This window comes from Manihot esculenta, chromosome 17 (assembly GCF_001659605.2).
Source record: "Manihot esculenta cultivar AM560-2 chromosome 17, M.esculenta_v8, whole genome shotgun sequence".
NCBI lineage: Eukaryota > Viridiplantae > Streptophyta > Magnoliopsida > Malpighiales > Euphorbiaceae > Manihot > Manihot esculenta.
Genome location: NC_035177.2, coordinates 23082882 through 23106405, shown reverse-complemented (window position 1 = coordinate 23106405; position 23524 = coordinate 23082882). Strand labels below are relative to the sequence as shown.

The following is a 23524-nucleotide window of genomic DNA, read 5'->3' as shown; positions in this document are numbered from 1 at the left end:
CAGTATTGCAGGCAGTATGGACTAATTTCAACAGACCTGGCCAGCATCCGTCCTGACATTTCTAGTCTGTGGAGAATCTTCTTTAAGGGTTGATCTGTCATTACAAATTGTTGATGGCTTTTGAGGTACACTAAGAATTTCCTTACTGCTAGCAACAAGGCATATGCCAATTTCTCTATGTTCAAATATCTAACTTCAGCATCCCTGAGAACCTTGCTGACATAAAATACCGGCTTTTGCTCTCCCCCTTATTCTCTTACTAACACTGCACTGATGGCTTGTTCCGAAGCTGACAAATAGATCAAGAGTTCTTCCCTCGCTAATGGGCTGATGAGTACATGCTGTGAACTGAGGTATCGTTTGAGCTCCTTGAAAGCTTCTCGGCAGTCCTTGATCCACTCAAAGTTGGGAACTTTTCTCAGTTTCTTGAAGAATGGTAGACACCTCTATGCAGACTTTGACATAAAACGGTTAAGTGCTACCACCCTCCCTGCGAGCCTTTGTATGTCTCTTACGCAGGTCGGTTCAGGCATTTTGAGTATGGCCCCCACCTTTTCTGGGTTTAGCTCGATTCCCTTTCCACTGACCATGTATCCCAAAAATTTTCCTCCTATGATGAAAAAGGCACACTTGGCCGGGTTTAGCCTCATCCTGTACTGCTCCAGCACCCTGAATACTTCCTTGAGATCTGCTAAGTGCTGTTCGAAGGTCCTACTCTTCACCACCATGTCATCCACGTACACTTTTATGTTTCTCCCTATTTGGTTTTTAAAAATTTTGTTCATTAGTCTCTGGTATGTTGGTCCTGCGTTTTTCAGCCCGAACGGCATGGCTTTATAACAATAGGTCTTGTCCTTTGTTATGAATGAAGTCTTCTCCTCATCTGTCCTGTCCATAGGGATTTGATGATAGCCAGATATAGCATCCAGAGACGACATATAATCAAAACCAGCCGTGGAATCAACCATTTTATTAATATCGGGGAGGGAATAACAATCTTTGGGGTATGCCCGATTCAGATCAGTGAAATTTATACATATCATATACTTGCCATTGGCCTTTTTTACTAGTACAGGATTTGCTAACCATTGTGGGTACATGACTTCCCTGATGAACCCTACGTCTTCTAGCTTTTGCACCTCCTCCCTGGTGGCTTGTTGCTTCTCTTTCCCCGCTACTCTCTTCTTTTGTTTCACTGGTTTAGCCTTGGGAAGGACGTTCAGCCTGTGGGTCATTACTTCAGGGTCTATCCCGGGCATGTCCGATGGCTTCCAAGCGAAGCTTGAGGAGTAACCTCGGACCAGAGCCATTGCTTTTACCTTTTGTTCTTTAGTCAGGGGGGTGTTGAGACTGAAAACCTTATCTGTTTTTGCTTCTGATAAGGGGAAGGTTTCCAGCTCTTCCACAAGTTCTGTCGTGGCTTCTTTTTTCTCATCACCGACTTCCATGAACTCCGAGTCGCATTTCTTGTCAGTCTGGTTTGGTTCTACCACTGTGGCTATGTACACCGCCCTTGCTTCTTCTTGCCGACTCGGATTATCCCCACCCCTGCCTCTGTAGGGAACTTCATAGTCAAATACCTGATGTTGGTGACTGCCTCAAAGTCATACAGCGTAGGTCTTCCCAGTATTGCATTGTAGCTTAAGGGGAACTTTACTACCAAAAACACGGCGTAGTGGGTTCGGGACTGGGGCGGCTCTCCTAGAGTCAGTGCCACCTTTACTTTCCCCTCTATAGCTACCGGGGCTCCTCCGATTCCTTTTACTGGGGCTTGATCTTGTACCAGTTGATCTTCGGGGATTCTCATCTTCTAGAAGACCCTGTATGGCAATAAGTTCACCTTGCTTCCATCGTCAACCAGGATCTTCCTGACTCGGTAGTTGTGAATAACAGCTTCGATGACCAGGGCATCATCGTGAGGCATCTGGACTCCATGGGCATCTTCAGGGGAGAAAGAGATGACTACGGGGGAATGCTCCACCACCTGCATCACTTCACTGCTGCTCCCCTCCCCGTCACGACTTCTCTTCTTCCCCCTCCGGCTCATCTGACCTCCAGTTCCTCTAACAATCATGTTGATGGTCCCGTTGGAACCATCATTAACTGGTCCTGCCCCTAGCCTTCGGGGCCTTTCTGCTGCAGGGTTTTGTTGGGGTCTTTCTCCTTCAGGTTTCTTCACAAAGTTTCGAAGGCGGCCCCTCTTTATCAGTCTTTCAATTTCATTAATAAGTTCGTAGCAGTCATTGGTATCGTGGCCGTGAGTGCGGTGGTACTGACAATATTTGTCAGGATCTCTCCAGTTTGCTTCTGTTTTCATGGGCTTACGCCACTGAAGAAATTCTTTATCCTGGACTGCTATGAGCACCTCAGCCCTGGAGGCGTTGAGGGGTGTGATTACTTCTGGGAGCCGAGGTAGTGGCGGTCTTTGCTCTCTCCTATCCCAGGGCTGTCTGTATGCTTTGGGCCCCCTATTTGATCTCCTCTCATGCTTGTCTGACCTCCTTTCGTGTCTGTCCGACCTCCTTTCTTCCTGCGCTTTTCTCCTGTCCGTTGTCTCCCGAGCGAACCTGCTAGTTGTTAAGGCATCATCCTGCCTTATATACTTTTCTGCTCTCTTCATTAGTTCTGCCAGGGAAGTGGGCGGCTTCCTACATAAGGAGCCAAAGAACTCGGGGGATGTGGTCCCCTTCTGCATGGCTTCTACTGATCTCCCTTCATCGAGCTCGGGTATCTGTAGGGCCTCCGTGTTGAAATGGGCTACGAACTATCTCAAGGACTCACCCGTCCTCTGCCTGACCGTTTTCAGATAACTAGTCTTTCTGTCAGCCGGTACTCCTGCTATAAACCGGCTGATGAAGATGTTGGCCAGGTCACCGAAACTTTTGATGCTTCCAGCCTCTAGGCTATTAAACCAAGCTCTTGCTGGGCCTGTAAGCGTTGTTGGGAATACCTTGGACATCAAGCATCCGATAGGGTCTGCAACTCCATGAAAGTCTTGTAACTAAGGACGTGCTCCCTCGGGTTTCCTGCCCCATCATATGTTGCCATGGGTGGCATCATGAATTTTTTAGAGATGGTTTCCTACTAAATCCATCCTAAGAATGGTGATGACGCGGGTAAAAGGATCTGGTTGCGGTCATTGGCCCCCAACTCGATTAGTAGTTGTTCCTTCATCCTTTGCAGCTTTTGATCTACGCCTTCCTCCTCCTGTCTAGGCTTCTTCTTCGGGCGATATTCTTCTCTCCATTCTTCATTTTCTGATCTTCCTACTGTCCTCGTGGAGTGGCTCTCCACTTCGTCATTCTCTATAAGCTCTCTTATCCTCCTTCCATGAGCTCTGGCCACCGATTCTTCTTCCCTACCGATTCTTCTGCTTCTCTCTCCTGTCTCTCTGCTACTCTGCTGAGGGATTGGCTGATTGAAGGTTGGCTGAGATTCATTGGTTTGGATTCCTTCTGCCACGGGCGATGCACTCAATGGGGTGCTGAGGCCCCTCTGTTGCATTATTTGCCCCAACCATTGAGCAGTATTTTGCAACTGGAGGGCCATGGATTGGAGGTCTTGGTTGGATAGAGTGACTCCGGGTACATTCCCTGCCGAGCTCGACAAGGGGTTGGAGAGCATTGGTGGTTGACTAAAAAGGGTTGTAGGGCTGGAAAAAAAGAACTGTTGTCCTTCTTGGGTAGGATTTGGATTGTTTGGGGAGTTAATAGTGTGGTTTTCGCTGGGGTTTGCTATTTTGGATCTCAGTTGGTGTAATGAGAGTGGAACTCCAATGACGGAAAGATTTCCTTCGTTCCCCACAGACAGCGCCAATTAATGTTTTGAAATCCAGAGAAAATAGGGTTTACAATAGTTGAGTAAGCTTGTCCTTTGTCGAAGGCTTCTTCCTCCCTCTTATTCCTTTTCTCTTGTTTGCTAGTGACGTCTAACGGTTTTTCCACTACAATGACGCCCATCCCTGTCAGATAGGTCCGTACGTGCAGAAGCGTCAGTTTTTTCACCTGCGTCAAGCGGCAATTTAATTTTCTTCAATGCGTATACGAAAAAAGGTTGCGGAAGGACTGGACCGGTTTATTTATCATTATGTCTGGTCTCTGGACTCAAATGCGACCCGGCCCGCTGAGTATTTGGTGGCCCAAGTCTAGACTGACGGGCAAGTCTGCTTAAGGTCGTTCTGAGTTCTAGACCTGATATATTCTTGCGGTCCCTGATTCGACTCAGGAAAGGGTGAAAGAGCCGGCGGTTATCAATTATATCACTAACTTTTTAAAATAATTAATTAAATTTTATAATAATTATATTATACCATCTATTTATTTTTTAATGAATTAATAAAAAAGAAAATTTTTGTAAAATTATAAGCAATTACTCTTCGGCCGACACTAGCATGATCCGTTACCTCAGGCAAGAACATCACCATCCATATCATTGATCACCCTTAGACGTGTCAATGGCACGTGGACCAGGCTCCAAAACAAATGCTTTCACCTGCCATCATTACGACATTTAATTTATATTAAACAAATGCTTTTAACCTTAGATGAATCCTGTTGGTTACAAACATTAGTCTAGCCAACAATCCTAGTCATTTCCATCAAAAACAAAGAACAAGATACAATGAAGTCACCTGTTCAATTCAGGAAACATGGCTGCATGAGATGCAAAACAGCAAAATCATAATTTAATTAATAAATTTTTTTATAATATAGAAATTAATTAGTAATTTTTTTAAAATTTAATGGATAGGGATGAGTAGGCAGTGATGCAATAAATTGAAAGAAACTAAACTTAGCATCATGTGCTGCAGTGACATCCTCCCCGACAAGGTATATTAATATGCGGACAGCCATGTCGAATCTTAACAGCCATGTTGGGCACAAAAGCAAGTATTTTCTGGTTACCAGTGAATTCACCGTGAATGGAATACTCGGCTCTCCAAAGCTTCAATGTCAGGTGCAGGTTCCAAAAGAAATGCGCCCATTATATTGACTTACATGGAATATTGGTTGAATAGCCCTCTCAAAATGCTTGTGTAAAATGGAGCTTTTTGCCAGTAAAAAAATAAAAAAATTCTTAAATTTTAGTCTTAAAATAATTATTTTTTAAATCATGGGGAATTTAAAATTTATTACACTTTTATTTAAAAAAATTAACTTCTATATTTAAAAAGTACAATATAATTTTAAAAAAAAGTCAACTACCTCATTTATAAAATGCAATAGTTCAATAAAAAATATAAATATTAAAAGTTGATTTATACTATGATATTTAAAAATTTAATAAAATTTATAATTTAATTCATACTTTTTAAATAATAAATAATTCAATTTTAAAATTTTTATTTTATTAATAAAATATACATTCTGTAAAATTTTTTATTATTTTTAATAAGTAAATTCTGTAATCTCAATTTTCTTAACTTTTAATATATATTAATATATTTTATAGCAGTTTTATATTAAATATTTTTTCGCTCTATAAACTCTATATCTTTAATCTCTAAATTTTTTAATTTTTAATTTATATCAAAATATTTTATTATAATGTTATATTAAATATTTTTTTAACTCTATTAAAGTAAGTAAATTTAATATAACTCAATAAATTATTTATTAAAGTAAGTAAATTTAATATAAATTAATAAATTATTTTTTTTAAAAAAATACATTACAATAAATAAATATATAAAATAAAAATAAAATATAAACACTTAAATTAAATTATTTATATTAATATAATAAAAATATTTAATATAAATATTTAAATAAATTATTTATATTAACATAATAAAAAAATATTTAATGAAATATTGTTATAATATATAAAAAAATTTTATTTTGTTAACAGTTACTTCATTAAAATTTATTATTAGACTATAATAATTTAGTCATTTAAATTTTATTTTTATAACAATTTAGTTTTTATATTTAAAAAATTATATAAATTTTATAAAAATAATTACTATTTTAAGAGTGTTGGAAAAATTATTAATATAAGCCTATAATAAAAATTTTTAATATAAATTAAAAATTAATAAATTAGAAGTTAAGAATTTATGTTTACTTAGTAAATAAATATTTAATATAAAATTATTATAAATATCTTGATATAAATCTGAAATTTAAAAAATTAGAGTTTAAAAGTATTAAAATTACTATAAATATCTTAATATAAATTTGAAATTAAAAAATTTAGAGTGTAAAAGTTTTGGAGTTTATATATTTAATATAAGATTATTATAAAATATTTTGATATGTATTGAAAATTTAAAAAATTAGAGTTTTTTAAATAATTAATGATAAATTTTAGAAAATGTCTATTTTATTAATAAAATAAAATTTTAAAAATTTAATTATTTATTATTTAAAAACAGCATTGACTTTTTTAAAATAAAAAAATTTACCACATTTTAATTTATTATATTTTTAAAGTGGGATAAATTTTAAATTTACTCTGATTTAAAAAATATTTTTTTTAAATTAAAATTTAATTCTTTTTATTTTTTTATCCTTATTTAACAGAAAGCCCTATCAAATGGGATATGAAGAGGAAGTTACTGAGAATCGGCTGGGGCCGAGCGATAAGTTGTGGTTCGTACGAAGGGACAGGTAGGTGAATGTTGCCCTTGTCTTGTCTGTTCTGGGTTTAGCAAGAATAAAAGCGTGACAAGGTTGTGTTTTATGTGTCTTCAACTTCAAGACAGTGCTGCTAACGTTAGGAAGGTGAATGGGCCATTAAAAAAAATCAGATTTCATTCAATCTTATTCCCATTGCATTCGCAGTAAATGCTCTGGGTATGACACTTATAATGCACATATCCTATGTTGGATAGCTCCTTTTACCCAAGAATTCAAAGAATTATTGCAAAATCATTCATAATTTTGTTTTTATACATAATGAAAAATTTTTAAGTTAAAATATTTTAAATTTTTTTACTCTAAATAATAATTTTATAAAAAAATAATTAAATTAAATTAAATTTTTACAAAATTCTTTATTTCAAATAAGAGTGTTGGAGATAAATTTTTTTAAATTTGAATGCCAGTTGTTTTTGCCGATATTATTCAATACAAATCATTGTTTCTGTTTGTTATCGTTATGCCAGTTCATAGCTGCTGCCTGCTAGAGGATGTAATTATTCATTTGCAATTATTTGTGGCAGTTTTGAAAGATAAGTTGGATTTTGATGAGTGGGTAGTGATTGCAATAAATTCAAAGGCTGGGATGAGTAGGTAGTGATGCAATAAATTCAAAGGAAAGAGATCAAATTCGCATCCTCCCTCCCCACCAATGCACGTTAATATGCAGCCAGATGGAAACAAATTTCTCAACAAGATGATGAGGGTGACTCCTGTGGAAAGATGCAAACAGCAGTAGCAATGCCAATATTTGTCTGGAGATGATAAAAATCACAATTTAGCAATACAACTCAGTTATTAGTAAAAAAAAACTGTAAATATTCAAAATGGCAGAGCACAAATTGAGGATAAATAGTAAAAGGAGATTGAAAGAAGGAAATACCATTCTACAGTTGCAAAACCATCCAAACAAATCATCAACAGCCATTATCGATGACAGCTAGCAAGCAAAACTAGAAGCCTACTCAACCAAGTAGAGCCAACATATAACCCTAGATAGCAAATTGCCCCATGCCGATCATACCACCTCGAACAACAACCGTGCAACTAAAGGCCCCCGATGAGTCAGTGCTAACAATCGCTGAAAAAGGGGTTAGCCTATCATGGAGCCAAATTCAAGAGCAAACTCAGTGTTTCTATACAGACATTCACCAATCTCATCACTTTCACAGGGACGATACATGCAAAACTCAAAATCCAAACCACATATCAAAAAGCCAATACTGAAATAAAAACTAACAGAGAGAACAAAATCAAAATGAAAGAAAAACCAACCATGTACAATCGGCTATTTATCATTCTGGTCCCAACTGAACAGCAATCGAAATGAACCACCAGCATGAGCGCCTAGCTTTCAGCTGTGCATTTGTAGGCTGTGGTCACTGGTCTAATATCCAGTACAATAACATTGCTCCATTGTCCGATTCTCTGCAAGTGAGTCTTGACACTAGTATTAATCTAAATTAAATTAAAGTATTAAAAATATTTGATGTTAAATTAGTAGAAAATTCTGTGGATTTGTCTTTGCATCTTGTGCTTCTTTGCCTTTTCACATCTGCTGCCACTGCTGTGTTTATCCTACAATTGATCCATCTGCAGCTGCATTTATCACTGTCAGTATACAGTATTGTTTTCATTTATGATAAGATTGAATTATCCTTCCCAGACAAAGCATTCAATCTTGGTGGCGACTTCTTCCTTTTTCGTACGGATGTTATTTGTTTTCATATCCAGATTACGTTCATCATTAATCATCAAGATTGGAGAATGAGCGCTAATATTTCGAATCGATGCATGTCGGTTGAAAAATTCAAAATAGCAAACCCTTTAATAAAAAGAGGTATATAAAAAAAGAGTGAAAATTCATATAAATCACTTAAATGCTTCTTTATTTGATGAAAAATAAATAAAAATTATATTTTTTTAAAATAATTTATTTTTATATTTAATTAGAAAAATATTTTTTTTAATGTTATTACAAGTAAAAAAATAGAAAGAAAATATTTTATAAAAAAATATTTTTTAAACAAATGGAGCCAAATCTAGGTAGGTATTCTCCTTTTTTAAAGACCTTGCTTACTAAAAATATCACCTTATGATGTGTTTTTCATTTTATCACAAGCGACAAGAATTTAAGTTGAATTTTGACTTTAAGAAATAGCTCTAAAATTATTTAAAATAATAAATATATTAATTGATGTGAATAAATGCGTCAAGTTTTATTTGAAAATAGTATATCAATTTTAAACTTATTTAATATATTCTAATAATACATAAATAAAAAAGAAAAAGAAAATTCCCTTGCGTCATGGAAATTAAATTCTCATCCGCCCGTGTGTGCGTGTACATATACGATGTATTATGAATAAGACTGGACAACAATTGTGCAGCAGAACTGTGAAACAAAACCCAAAAAAAAAAAAAGGCTTAACGCTGACGTCTGAACAAGCATAGTAAATCGAATAGATTCCCGGAAAATAACTCCGGCCCAATTCAACGTGTACAATCTTGCATACGTCGTCGTTCTAAACAGTACACTGACCCACTCCCACTTCAACTCCCTACCCCACAATTGATTCTCGTCCCCTCCTCTCCTTTCCTTTTCCGCTCATAAACTAGAGAGACAGCCGTCGCTGTAGCCGCAATGACTGAGACTGAGAGTAGAGCTCCCAATATAAGGACAAGCAAAACCCAGACTGAAACCTCTTCCTCTTCTCCTTTGTCTGACGAAAATTCCTAGACGTTTCCTGGAAACTTCGTTTGTTCGCATATAAATTTTCTTTGGATTTTCACCTTTATGGTATCGAATTCACTTTCCCGCTCACTTTGTCCTTTCTCTTTATCACTCTATTGGGATAAAAGATAAAGTTCTCTTTGAGCTTTTTCTTATTCTCTCTCTCTCTCTCTCTCTCTCTCTCTCTCTCTTTCCTTTCGTATTTGGAATTCCGGATCATGAAATAAGTCATCCATTTGGTAAATGGACAAATGCATACTTTACTATATATATGCATACGTATTTGGGTTTTCCGTTATACTTTGTTTGTTTCTGATTTATATGTAGAAAGTTGGCAAGTTAATTGCTAAGTTTTTAAACGTAGTGCAGTGTGTTTTTTTCTCGGGAACCAAAAAGGGTGGTGGTGTATGTAGGTGTTTTAGGAAAAGATGCAAGCGAGGTTTATAGAGAGATCGACTGGGATGGCAAGAGAAAAGAGAAGTCTGGAGTCGAGTTCTGGTGACGAAGGCCAGCCTGATTCAAAACGACCTGCTTTAGCCAGGTATCTAATATTATTATGTTGTTTATCTTATAATTTACTATATTGTGACTGTTAATTTAATTATTTTTTTTAGTTGAAGGGACGTCGTCTTTGTTAAACCTTTCACTTTGGTGATTCTTCCTTATAGGAATCTACCCGAATTTGAGATACATATGTTTGGTAAATTTGTCTGCTTTTAATTGATTAAGCTTTATGTTTTAAGGATTTGAAAGGAAAAAACAATCATCAAAATGTAGTGTTCTGGACTTCTGGTCTTATTAGATACTAACCATGCTGATTCTGCAAGAAAATGAGCTGAGTTTTGGTTCCAGAAGGCATTATATTCGTTTTATGTGTCTGGAAAAATACTTAATTTTGTAGTGTTGGAATATTATATATTTTTTGTCATTATTGTTCAGTTAGGCAGTTTAGCAGCTTCTCTTATTTTATCGTTGTGAGGATGCTAAATATAATCCACTGTTGTTCTTGTTGTGCTCAAAATTGATGGGGTTGGGATCTCAAAACGAGTATTATCTAAAATTATTCACATGCCTGATTCTTCTTGTTTTCTACTGTTCAAAAGTTCAATTTGTTACCCAGCCCTTGTTGACTTCCTTGGTACGAATCCTCTTCATAACTATAATAATCCCTTTCTACTTGCTTGAGATTTTATTGAATTTAGTTTTGACTGTGGTTAGCTGTGTTCTTATGGTTAGAATTGTATTTGAAACTTGGTTGAAAAATCCTGTGCATTTTTTTATTTTGTTTCAGTGTAATTGTTGAAGCTCTCAAGGTGGATTGTCTGCAGAAGCTTTGCTCATCGTTGGAGCCTATTCTTCGGAGAGTTGTAAGATAGCTTGCACCCTTGTGTATTTTGGTACTCCTCTTTGAAGGATTCACGATGACTTTCTTTGCATTATTCTATTACAATATAATAATATCTGTAAAATAAACTTAACACAATACTTTTCAATCTATCAATTTTTAGCCAAGCTTTTCTCTTTCCATAGATTTTCTTTATGTATTTATTTTTAATCTATTTTAGAGTTCTTCTGAATGGTGATTTGATAAAAAAGGGTTCACAGGTTTTGATTAGGACATGCTGTGATTCTCTAGTGTAATACATGCAAACGATAATGAAGTGTAATTCATGTAAATGATAACATCTTTAATGGCTTATGCATTGTACGCATGATTGGCTGTGGACATATCTTCATTTTTAACTGCCTCAAAATGTGCAGGTTAGTGAAGAAGTGGAGCGTGCTTTGGCAAAATTGGGCTCTGCCAAACTTAGTGGAAGGTATTCACCATTTTTCTTTGCTTGTATTAATGTTTCCAAGATGGCATTTTGTTTTTTCAGATAACATAAGTAACCGGCATAATTTTTTTGTTTGTTGTTCAACTATCTGACATAACTTGCATTTTATCTGTGTTCGATTATTAGATATCAGTACCATCATAAGTTTTTAGGATTGGGCATTCCCATCTTTAGCATTGTTTTATGTATCTTAGTGACATCTAAATGGATCTAGCTATGAGCCGGTTTGGAACCAAAACCAAACCAAAACTGAAACCAGTCAAACCCAGCATTGAACTGGATAGAACCAGCCGGTTGGTTTCCGGGGCAAATGGATTTTTCCTTTTAAAAAAATTTGAAAACGTTTTGGCCTCTCCGTTTTCACATGGCTGTGCTGCATTGATAGACTAACTTTGTTAGTCTCAACCTCATTTTTCATCATATTATGTAATTGCCAACGGTCTGCTTTAATTTGTTCAACGATGACAAATGGCTCACTTTACCAGCCTAAACTCTTTGTTCATGCTGTTCCTTTCCTGTTAATTAGAGGGAATTCTAGAGGGTTACTCCTGGTTGCTTGATTATTAATTGTGTAAATTAGAGGGTATGCATTTTGTTGATCTGAATTCATTTTATTCCTCTGCAGTGCTACTTTGTCTCTAATGGTTTAGGAAATGCAGGTCTTCTCCCAAATGTATAGGAGGGCCTGATGGAAGAAACTTGCAGCTGCACTTCAGGTCCAGGTTGTCCCTCCCTCTCTTTACTGGTGGGAAAGTAGAAGGCGAGCAGGGTGCTGCAATCCATGTTGTGTTGATTGATGCAGACACAGGTCATGTTATCACATCAGGTCCTGAATCTGCAGCGAAACTGGACATCATTGTTCTTGAAGGTGACTTTAATAATGAAGATGATTTTAACTGGACTCAGGAGGAATTTGAGTCTCATGTGGTCAAAGAGCGTGAGGGAAAGAGGCCACTTCTGAATGGGGATCTGCAAATGACTCTAAAAGATGGTGTGGGGACTCTAGGAGAGCTGACATTTACTGACAACTCAAGCTGGACAAGGAGCAGGAAGTTTAGGCTGGGGTTGAAGGTTGCCTCAGGCTGTTGTGGAGGGATCCGTATTCGTGAAGCAAAAACTGATGCCTTCACTGTCAAAGATCACCGAGGAGAATGTGAGCCATAATTGATTGCTTCAACCTGGGAACCTTATTTTAGTTTGTACCTTTTTGCTTGTCTTATTCTACCTGAAAATTTCTAAATCAACCTTTCTCTCCCCCTGAAACCCATGTGGGGCCTTTTGTTTTCTTCTTTAACTTGTTCCACAGTATACAAGAAGCACTATCCACCTGCACTAAATGATGAGGTTTGGAGATTGGAGAAGATTGGCAAGGATGGATCTTTCCACAAGAGGCTGAGTAAAGCTGGGATATTTACTGTTGAAGACTTCCTAAGAGTTGTGGTCAGAGACTCTCAGAGATTGCGGAATGTAAGAAATGCAGTTTATTTGTCAAATCCAAACTTTAATTATGTAATTTTGATGTACAATTTTTTTATCCATTCGGCTGCAGATACTTGGAAGTGGCATGTCAAATAAGATGTGGGATGTTCTGCTAGAGCATGCGAAGACTTGTGTTCTGGGTGGGAAACTTTATGTTTACTATCCTGAGGATGCAAAGAATGTTGGTGTTGTTTTCAACAATATCTATGAGTTGACTGGGTTGATTGCAAATGGACAGTACTACAAAATGGACTCTCTTTCTGACGACCAGAAGGTAAGTAATGTTTTAGGTTCATGTGATTGCAATTGATGTTTCTTCCCATGCGAGAAATTCTCCATCACCAAATATCATAAAATTAAGGATTTTTGGTTCAGCATGTTTGTTAAAGCAATCAAACTTGATTCGAGATTAGGAATGCCTGCCAGGGGGATGGGGGAAGAGTGCCCCAGTCTGCTCCCAAGAACATCGTATCAACCCTGCCCTTTCCTTGACGAGGCACAAAATTCTTTCCCTCATTCCCCCCCTACCCTGCCATGCCCTTTTCCTAAAAGATGCTTTATCAATTTTTTTTTTTTTATAATTCTATTTCTTTTTCTTTCTGTATATACTTGAAAAGCAAAAACCTAATGAAAATCAAATAATAAGTATTCTTTTGTGGATTACTTACTTGCAGGTATATGTGGATGGATTGGTGAAGAATGCATATGAAAATTGGATGCATGTCATAGAGTATGATGGCCAAACACTACTCGACATCAAGCAGAATCAGAACACAGCTGCTTCCCAAACTGACATTCCTACTCATCAACAAGATTTTTTGAACTCTTATGACCATCAGGTTACTTTGCCTACTCTATCAGTTCCGGTTCCTCCAGAGCGGCCTCCCAGGGACACAGGTCCAACTGCTGGAGGTACAATGTTTAAGTTGAGAATCATTATAGCATGTATTACTAACTCACAATTGATGTTGGAAGGCATGATTCCTTTTAACAGTGGACATTCTATTTCAATTATCATTGTAAAGCCTTGTGGGAATTCTTTTACAAATGCCTTGGTGCCTAATTCTTATCTTTGATATTACATTGTTGTTGTGAAGCTTTTTCTGTGTATTTCATTGCTGACTGTGTGAATGCTAGTGCTCTTTAGGTTACAATGACAGTACAGCTGCAAGCTTCTCACTGCAATCACAGAATGGAAATCCAGACATGCATTTTCAATTTGATGCCACTTCGTTACCTCTACGGAACCATTTGGCCAGCAATTCACATTATTCCCAGTTTCCAGGGAGTGACGATTTACCGGCACTTACTCCACAACAAACGTCGACGTCAAGTTTCCAAGGTGTTTGTATGCCGAGCCTTAATTCTCATAGGGGAGCAGAGGATTTCTTGCAAGAGGAGGAGATCCGAATGAGAAGTCATGAGATGCTTGAAAATGAAGATATGCAACATCTTCTTCATATATTCAATATGGGAGGCCAGGGTCATTCCTCTTCCAATGTAACTGAAGATGGCTATCCTTACTCATCATCGTTCATGCCTGGCCCATCTCCAAACTACAGCCTCGGCGATGATCAATCTCGTTCATCAGGCAAAGCTGTCATTGGATGGCTCAAGCTCAAGGCAGCCCTTAGATGGGGCATCTTTGTCCGAAAAAAGGCTGCTGAGAGGAGGGCACAGCTTGTAGAGTTGGATGATCCTTAAATATGACCAGTGAAGCAATAATAGCCAGGTTTTGGAGTTAACAGGCTACCTCTTCGGCCAAATTCTTTATTGGACGTCCTGCTGTTCTTTGATTATAATCCTTGAAATTTGGGACCTCTCTTTTATCACTGTACAGTTAGCTTGAGTAGTCTTTTAACAGCTGTTCTGTAGTTGCCTTGTTTACAACATACTCAGTGGAGCGTTTCCTGAAGCTGAAACATTTAGCAATGGATCTCTCTGCATTAGAGGAAGCAGATAGGATAGGATAGGATAGGATCTGATCTGAGGCTAATTTCATCCTAGTGCATTGATATCTTATTATTACTAGAGTTCCAATAATAATGAACAGCTTGTGTTTATCGTTCCTTTGTAAAACTATAATAATTCCTGGTCTTGGGAATGAAATTTTCTTTTTATCTGTTTATTTTTTTTTAATTCAAACATTGAATATAATGAGATTAAATAGAATCAAAATTGAAATTAAAGTGAAAATTGAAAATTCAATCTTCGGTCTAATCCCTATTAATTTCCTCATCAATAATATTAAACAGACACTAATTTTTATGGACGAGGGAAAAAAATATTTATCAGTCGAAAAATATTTTTTAAAAAATATTTTTTATATTTTTTGAAACATATAAAAAAATTATTAAATATGTAAAGGAAAAAGAAAATATTTTTTTAAAAAAATAAATTATTTTCTGCATAGAATTTTTCTAACACTAATATATTTTTTGATGATAAAAATACTTCACATATTTAAATAAAAAAATTAAAATTGATCAAATAAAAATATTAATGATAAAAATATACAAATAAACGAAATTTTAATATATATTTCATATAAAATTATTAATTATATGGCATTTACGTGTGTATATTTTAAATAGAAATTTAAATATATTAAACTTCTATTTGTTTACAAAAAAAATATTTTGATTAATTAATTTATGATTAAAAAACTAACTTTTTTTTTTAAAAGATTGCACATTGAGTAGGAGAGAGCATATTTCGGTCTAAAATGAAAAATCGAATCGAATCGGTTGATTTCGGTTTTTCAATTCGGTTTTTTGAAATAATCGGTTTGGTTCAATTATTATATTTAAAATTATTCAGTTTTCAGTTCGGTTCGGTTTAAACATGTTAAATAACCGATCAAACTGAAAAACCGATTTAGTGGATAGGCCCAAGCCCAAGCCCTCCCTCTGGCCTCTCGTACCCAAACCCAGCACCCCAACCCCTCCATCCCTTTCGGCCCCAAGCCCAACCCAGCAGATTTCGGTTTGAACCGAACCGAACCGGACAATGTTAATCGAATCAAACATTAACGCCTCAGCTATTTGATTTTAAAATTATAAAAAATCATAATCTGAAAACAATAGTTCACAAAATCGCCGTTGCCGGGGATCGAACCCGGGTCTCCCGCGTGACAGGCGGGGATACTCACCACTATACTACAACGACTTCGGTGAAACGCTGTAAAAAAGTCAGAATTAGTGAAAATGACGTGAGCAATTTATTGTCCCTCATCTTTCATAAGATTCACTTACAGCTAAAGGGTCTGGTGCCTGAGAAAGTGGAGAATTTAAATCTCTCGGTGATATGAGATTGTGTTATAACCTATTCAATAGTTTTCTAATTTCGGAAATCAGTAACCTTACCAATTCCAAAGCATTGCATTTGTATGAAAATGATTATACAAGTAAAGTATATTTTTACTGCAAACCGATGGTAATTTTTCAAGTTCAATCTCTAAAATTTTGAGAAATTATATTAATTTATTCAGAGTTAAATTTCAAAATAATTAGAGAATATTTCAATAGATTTTGAGATATATTCACACTTTCATTACATGGATTTAAGTACCAACAAATTCCATGTGGAGCTTTCATAGAAATTAAGAATGAAAAGAGTTCTTTTAATTGATTAGAATATTTAAAATATATCAAGCTAAATTGAAGTTCAAATTTTTTATTTTTTAATGATATAGAAAATCATTAGAAGGGGTCTAAGATCTAAAAATAATACAACCCAACAACAAGAATCATAGGATTCAAAAAACAATATAAAAAAAAAACCACATAATCCTATACTCGAATAGGGTCTGAAAATTAACTTGATAAATAAAAAGTTACACTACTTTTTCAAATTTAAAGTCGCCACTGTAGAAGGAAAAGGAAAAAAAACTCAACAAAAATCACAAAAGCTTTAAACACCAAAACAAACTTAAAGAGCGACCTCCAAACCCAAAAATACAAGCAACTATCAACTTTAAAAGAGAAGAAGAACAGAGACATGCATCGAATCGGCTAGAGGAAAAATGTGGAACACATAAAAAGAAAGTAACTTCTTCGATCGAGTCAAACCAATCACCTCCACATTCAAGAGAGTTTCTGGCACCAAGAGAAAAAGCCATAAAAGAGAGAAATTTCGTGAAGTTATCTCACTAAAGGGTAGTGAAAACTTTTCAAAGCGATCTCACTATCTTCATATTGCACTCTGGAGAGGAGATCTGGTACTAAAACTAGAGAAAACATTAATTCCTTTTGTCAAACAATCATACAAAAAAACTATATATATATTCTTGTCCGACGTAGAATGAGGAAAAGGAGAAGAGGAGCCGCCTTAGCCTGAAAAGGACAGAGAGAGCCGCATGACTCTAGCACAGAAAAACCTTCGGCCTCAAAAACTCTTCTGAACGAGTTTGATACATAAAGTTTACAAATATACAATTGAGTTTTACCATCATCAAAACTTAAATTTGAATCTTAATCGGATTAAAAAAAATTAAATATGCAAGACTCATAATAATGTTTGTTAAAGGGAGGAAAAGTTAACCAATAATTTAGCACTCCTAATTTTGTGAAATCTACATATGAGTATCTATTTTGAAAAATTAACTTTTTTTTTTAATTTTAAAAAATGTATAATTAATTCATACCATACAAAATATAGTTAAATAATAACTGTTATATTATTTTATATGAATTAATTTATTGTTTGTATTTTAAATTATAGTGATTAAGATTTTAAAATTTATGAATTATAAAGACAAAAACTTAACAAATTAATTTCTAGAAAAAAGTATAGTTAAATTAGATTTTATAAAATTACAAGGAATAATTTTATTTTGTAAATTATAAAAATTAAATAATTAATTTCTAAAAATATTAAAATTTAGGCCAATTAATCTTAAAAAGTAAAACGTTGGTTTGTTTGGTTTGGCAATTTAGACTCTATTTGTTTCACATAAAATAATTTTTAAAAAATATTTTTTATATTTTATTTGAAACGCGCAAAAAATTTAATTAACAAAAAATATTTTTCTAATTAAAAAAGAATAAGTAATTTTAAAGAAAATAATTTCCTTACAAAATCATTTTTCGTACTTTTACATTTTTATTAAAATTTTTATATATAAATTATTTAATAAATTTTAAATTTTAAATTAAAATTAAATAATAAAAAATAAATGATCTCACTGTGAAAAACACAATGTTTTCTACAGAAAATTTTTTCAAAAATATTTTTTAAATATAAATTATTTTCCATAAAATAAAAATATCTTAATCTTAATATTTTAATTTTGATAATTTAATATAAAATTAAAACTTTCACAAAAGTTTTATCCTAAATTCTCAATTGGGAAATCTTGTGTTATTGCTGACGTCACATTGTGACATTTTTTATTATTAGAAGAAGTAGTTCTATTATGACATATAAACAATCTTGTCAGAGATGTATGGTTAAGTATCATTATTTTAGTCTATATTTACAGGTAATTACCAAAATTTTAATTCTTCAACTTTATATTCACATAATTAGAGAGAATAATCAAAGATCGACAAAATTAATTTTCCATTAAAAAACAACAAAACGAATCAAATTCTAAGCAAAGTTGGACTCTACCTCAACTTCATCTCAGAAACCCACCTTAGATCGGGTGTTGATGCGCCTGGTTCAGCCAATGCAGCAAGTTCTCTTTATTGAACTTCACATATACCTTTATTCTCAAGTCCTTCCCAAATTCCTTCCTTTCCATTGCATGCTTTTTTTTCCAAACTGTGGTCTCATAAATCCAACTAAATGATTCCAAGACGACTCGTCGCCATGATTGGAGTGGAAGGAAGACTGCAGAATCCGGGAGAGAGAGTGGATCTGCACAATGACTCAAATCCTGATCTATTATGCATTTCCCAAAGTGCAAGTCTAACTTTCATCTTACCAAGGTTCAAATCCCGCATGAAAGCGACGAGCGGACTACTTGATGAAATTGACAGCAAAGATATAGGCGAAAAAGTTAAAGTCGAGGTTGGTGAAGAGACGAACGAGCCAACCTTAATGAAATAGGAGTAAAAATGGTGCCTCAAAAGTGAAGGAGAAGGGAAAGGAGAAGAAGAAGATGATGATGGAGACTATAAGGATGAAGAAGAGACGAAAGAGGAAAAAGAGAGCGAAAAGTGTCTATGGTGGATAGAAAAGGTAAAGGAATCGTGATTGGAGCGTGAGGATTTTTTAATTTATGATTTTTTATAAACAAATATTAAAATTAGCAATATATTTTATAATTAATAAATAATTATGAGATTTAAATTTAATATTTAAAATTGTCACGTATTATACAAATTCAACACTCAAATATTTATTAATTAAAATTTTAAATTAAAATAAAATATTTATAAAAAATTTAATTTTAAATTAAATTATTAAAATTAAATCGCTCAACTATACAAGCATTTGGCTTTTTAAAATAAGGTAAAAATTAATATGCAAATTTTACTAAATAATAGTTAAAAAATTTGCAAAATCTCACAAGTAAAACCTCTCAAAAACCCTCCGGTTCAAGCCAAACGCTACTCCTCGGTCCGAGCTAGTCTCGGGACGGAAACCGAATGGAAGACGGACAGCATCAGCTGCAGCAGGACTCAGCCATGGAAGAAGCTGCAGAAAACACAGAATCCACTGAACAAGACTACTCTTGGCCTGCAATTAGGTTTGATTTGCCTCCATATGGAATCCACCATTTCTACAAGCAGTTCAGGACTGGTCCAAACCCTAACAATTTCCTCAAGGGCGTTAAATGGTATCGTACTTTTGCATTTGGAGAGTCTATTTCTTTTCTCGTTACTCGTCTTCCAATTTCAATTTAGAATTTTGTTTTAATTTTTCCAAGGTCTCCCGACGGTTCGTGTTTTTTAACGAGCTCAGAGGACAATACCTTGCGTGTCTTCTCATTGTAAGTCTTTAAGCTTATGTGGAGTATAATGCAGAATACAAAATGGGTATTACAAGTTTTACCTAATTCTTTTTTCAATAGTGCAATAACACAGTACTTCTATTAGACCAGATAATGGTAGGGGCAGTGATTCTAATGCTTGTTCTTTGGATTCTGATGGAGGTAAGTTTCCGTGTTTTATACTTCACGAAAGAGATTTTTGTATGTGATAGCAATGGCTGTTTTTTCTTTCATATGCTCAGATTCCTATGAGGCAGGCCTTGTTGTGAGTGAAGGGGAATCTGTTTATGACTTTTGTTGGTACCCATATATGACTGCTTCAGGTGCTTCCATTGAATTTTATCTTCTTGAATTTTTTATTTTATTGTATATGCTTACAGTGGTTGATAATATCTTGAGATTATATCTGACTTGAAAATTGCTTGGCTTTCCAGACCCTGTTAGTTGTGTGTTTGCTAGCACTACCCGTGACCATCCGATTCACCTTTGGGATGCTAGTTCTGGCCTGGTATTGCTTTAACTATGGTTTCTGATCCATCCATCAGATGAAATGAATGGTTCTTTAGACTCTAAATAAAACATGGTAATTGCAATGTAAATATGAGAACAGAGGTTAGGATATTGTGTTTACCTATGCTGGGTTACATTTGACTGGTTTCTGTATAGATTAAGAAAACAGCTTTTTCTTTTGGGCTATTTTTGGTTTATGCTCGTCTGATATTTGATCATGGATGTTGATTATTTCAGTTGCGTTGCACATATCGTGCTTATGATGCTGTGGATGAAATTACTGCTGCCTTTTCAATTGCATTTAATCCTGCTGGGACCAAGTAAGAAAATAATCCTCTGGGAGGTTTATATGTTTCCAGTTTTGCCTGATTTTTCTATGTTTTCATTTGTCATGAATCTTTCTTTGAGAGAAAATTTTCTCTTTAGGCTTTGTTGGAATTAAGTCTTATATTGAACTAAAGGTGTTGCTTCCATAGAAATATCTGAGACTGTTTGCAAGTTTAACAAATGAATGAAAGTGCTGTGCATACTCGGTTCAATAAAGTGCTGTTTATTGTTGCATTTGGGTCGTTCATTTAGTTTTCTTGAAGACGGGTTAGAATCCAACAACATTTAATACTTTCCTCAATGCTTGCTTTGTCTGTTAGGATTTTTGGTGGATACAACAAATCCGTAAGAATATTTGATATACATCGGCCTGGCCGAGAATTTGAACAGTACTCAACACTACAAGGAAATAAAGAGGGGCAAGCAGGTTTATTTCTTTGTTTGGGTACCTAAATGAATTTTGAGATAAATTTTAAAATAGACAAATCACAACATTCTTAATTTTTGAATCCTATAGGTATTATATCTACCATTGCCTTTTGCCCAACTCATAGTGGAATGCTAGCTACTGGTTCTTACAACCAGACTGCTGCAATCTTTAGGGAGGACAATATGGAACTCTTGTATGTTTTGCATGGCCAAGAAGGTGGGATTACACATGTAAGTGAAAATTAATTGTTATTATTTTTTTAAATTATTGTACCAATGAATAAAGGCATAATTGTTTCTCGTAGGTCCAATTCTCAAAAGATGGAAACTATCTTTATACTGGAGCTCGGAAGGTAAGATATATATAGAATTGTACATATTCCTACTTTATTTTCTTTACTTAATGCCTATATGTTTTTATTGTATTGTCTGTGTAGCCTGGGTAATGGATTCCTATAGTTGTAACTGATAAACATGTTTTTTTAACAATATTTTTTTGCTTACCTTTTTGGGTTAGGCCATGTGAAGTAAGTATTATAAAATTCCCACTCCAAGCTTGAATGATTCCACACTTATTTTTTCCTGTTAAATTTTATGGTGATGGTCATTTACTGTAAAAGTACACAGATTCTTACCATCTTCTCTGTACTTTGGTATTACTGCTTGGAACATTTTCCATATCAGATGCAGCAAAGCAGCTGTTTTAATATGTTTCTGAGAATTAGTTACAATGGTCCAGGTGCTTCGTATGAAATAGACAGTGTTTGAGTATGGTGCATCATAATCTGTAACATGATGCTTAACCCAGAAAAACATGGTGCACATCCGCACATCTATGTACTTGAACTTTTTTACAAATGCATCATATGTACAATTTACAATATCTTTATATTCCTTATAGGATCCATATATACTTTGCTGGGACATGCGGAAAACTGTTGAAGTTGTATACAAGTAAGTATTTTATAATGGGCCATTGTTTTACTTATGAATAATTAAATCTTTGTGAAGCTAGTGGAAGTAATAGGGAATATATAGGTGCACGCATTTGTACTTGAGATTTTGGTTTTGCTCAAGTAGTTTATACTAATTCTGATTTAAGCCCAATGATGCATATAATAACTGGGACATATTTGTACCTGTATTTCCTATGTGCTTTGTATTATTAGGTTATACAGATCGTCAGAACAAACCAACCAACGGATTTTGTTTGATATTGAACCCTTTGGCCGACATCTTGGGACAGGTGGTCAGGTATCATTTATTCTATTGTCAGTCTTTCCATGGTGGAGGAAGGCTACAGCCACATCAATACTCATTTGTTTGATTCCAATTGCTTGTTTGCCCATTTTTTGAATTTTTCTTTCAGGACGGTTTAGTTCATATATATGATCTCCAAAGCGGGCAGTGGATATCGGGCTTTCAGGCTGCAGCAGGTGCAAAAATATCCCATATCCTTTGGAGCTGTGGCTTTGGCTATTATGGTTACTCTATCCTTTTTCTAATCTCTTTTGATTGTTATAATATACAGATACAGTTAATGGTTTCTCTTTCCATCCATTCCTGCCTATGGCTGCCTCTTCATCAGGGCATCGAAGATTTCAAGTTCCTGATGATGGCGATGAGAATTTGCTTTTGAGAGGTATTTCAAGTAACCTACGCAATTCTGTAACATTCATCTGGACATACCTTTAGCCATTTGAAATGTTTTTGCTTCCCCATGCCATCTTGTAGCCATGTACATCAACTTGCTTGAGATAGGCATGCTGTTTCAATGAAAGTGGTGAGGAGAAATGGAGTCCAAAATCATGAAAAGGAAAAAAAAAAGTTTTGGCACTGTTTTAAGCTCAAATTACCTTCTTCAATGCTAAACGATTAGTTGAAATTGTGGTTGGTCATGTTAGGTGGAGTTTTCCAAGGTTGAATCCTTTGTTAATTATTTACTGTCGAGTGATTTTAAAATATTTTGTTTGTGTTTAATTGTAGGGGACGAGAACTGCGCTCGTGTGTGGAACTTTTTCAGTGGTTCAGAAATGGAGAATGGCGGTGACCATAATGGTGGTCATTCTACCAGTCAATCAGAAAACGATTTCCACAACCAGCAAGAACTTTGAGCCCATCTGCACTGGCCTTCGGCCTAAGCGGAAACACCTTACATAATCTTATGTTGTAACTGACTAAGATAAACGTCATTTATCTTGTTAATGTACATTGTGAGTCAATTAACGTCTTATTTTTGTTAAACCTTGCCCATCAACCCAATTGAAAAGAATTATCCGGTGAAGTAGTTGTTGAGACTCATGCAGGACCCATCGAGGTTAACTTTCCCAGTAAAATGTAAAATCATGACTAGATTTTTCTGAATGAAGAGGGTTCCATTCCACAGAACTTTCCCTTGTAAGATAATGTCCAAATGTGGTAAGATAATCAATTCTGCTCGTCCCTTTTCTAGCCCTTGCGATTCTTACATTTCCTCCTTTTCCATCATAGACTCAACTGTAAGACCTAAAACCTGTCAAAAGGCATTAATCTTGAATCCATAAATCTGAAAAAGTCTAATAAATACGGAATACGGACCTTAGAGGAGGAAGATAACTTCAACCTACCGAAATTTTTGTATTTATAA

The 23524-nt window shown here is 35.0% G+C and overlaps 2 protein-coding genes and 1 non-coding gene across 7 annotated transcripts; 2 read left to right on the top strand and 1 right to left on the bottom strand.

Moving 5' to 3' along the window:
• The first annotated feature begins 7941 nt into the window (after positions 1–7941).
• LOC110605261 (calmodulin-binding protein 60 B) lies at positions 7942–14817 on the top strand. 4 transcript variants are annotated; one of them, XM_043952562.1, is made up of 9 exons: positions 7942–8075; positions 9789–9916; positions 10667–10742; positions 11137–11195; positions 11873–12366; positions 12520–12680; positions 12763–12966; positions 13367–13604; positions 13840–14817. In XM_043952562.1, the coding sequence occupies exons 2-9, from the start codon at positions 9804–9806 to the stop codon at positions 14394–14396; spliced, it is 1902 nt and encodes a 633-aa protein (XP_043808497.1). In that variant the 5' UTR covers positions 7942–8075; positions 9789–9803; the 3' UTR covers positions 14397–14817. The 4 variants fall into 4 exon arrangements, with proteins under 4 accessions (XP_043808497.1, XP_021599386.1, XP_021599385.1 ...); XM_021743694.2 differs by lacking the exon at positions 7942–8075 and adding an exon at positions 9107–9441; XM_021743693.2 differs by lacking the exon at positions 7942–8075 and adding an exon at positions 9107–9614.
• A 971-nt stretch (positions 14818–15788) lies between these two features.
• Positions 15789–15860, bottom strand: TRNAD-GUC. Its single transcript has one exon. It is a non-coding gene; the product is annotated as a tRNA-Asp (tRNA).
• Positions 15861–19171: 3311 nt separating this feature from the next.
• LOC110605263 (telomerase Cajal body protein 1) lies at positions 19172–23142 on the top strand. 2 transcript variants are annotated; one of them, XM_021743697.2, is made up of 14 exons: positions 19172–19479; positions 19570–19632; positions 19739–19794; positions 19875–19955; positions 20067–20140; positions 20380–20462; positions 20820–20896; positions 20987–21129; positions 21204–21251; positions 21800–21852; positions 22068–22152; positions 22268–22334; positions 22430–22540; positions 22885–23142. In XM_021743697.2, the coding sequence occupies exons 1-14, from the start codon at positions 19289–19291 to the stop codon at positions 23010–23012; spliced, it is 1260 nt and encodes a 419-aa protein (XP_021599389.1). In that variant the 5' UTR covers positions 19172–19288; the 3' UTR covers positions 23013–23142. The 2 variants fall into 2 exon arrangements, with proteins under 2 accessions (XP_021599389.1, XP_021599388.1); XM_021743696.2 differs by having other exon boundaries at positions 19173–19479; positions 20790–20896.
• The last annotated feature ends 382 nt before the right edge of the window (positions 23143–23524 follow it).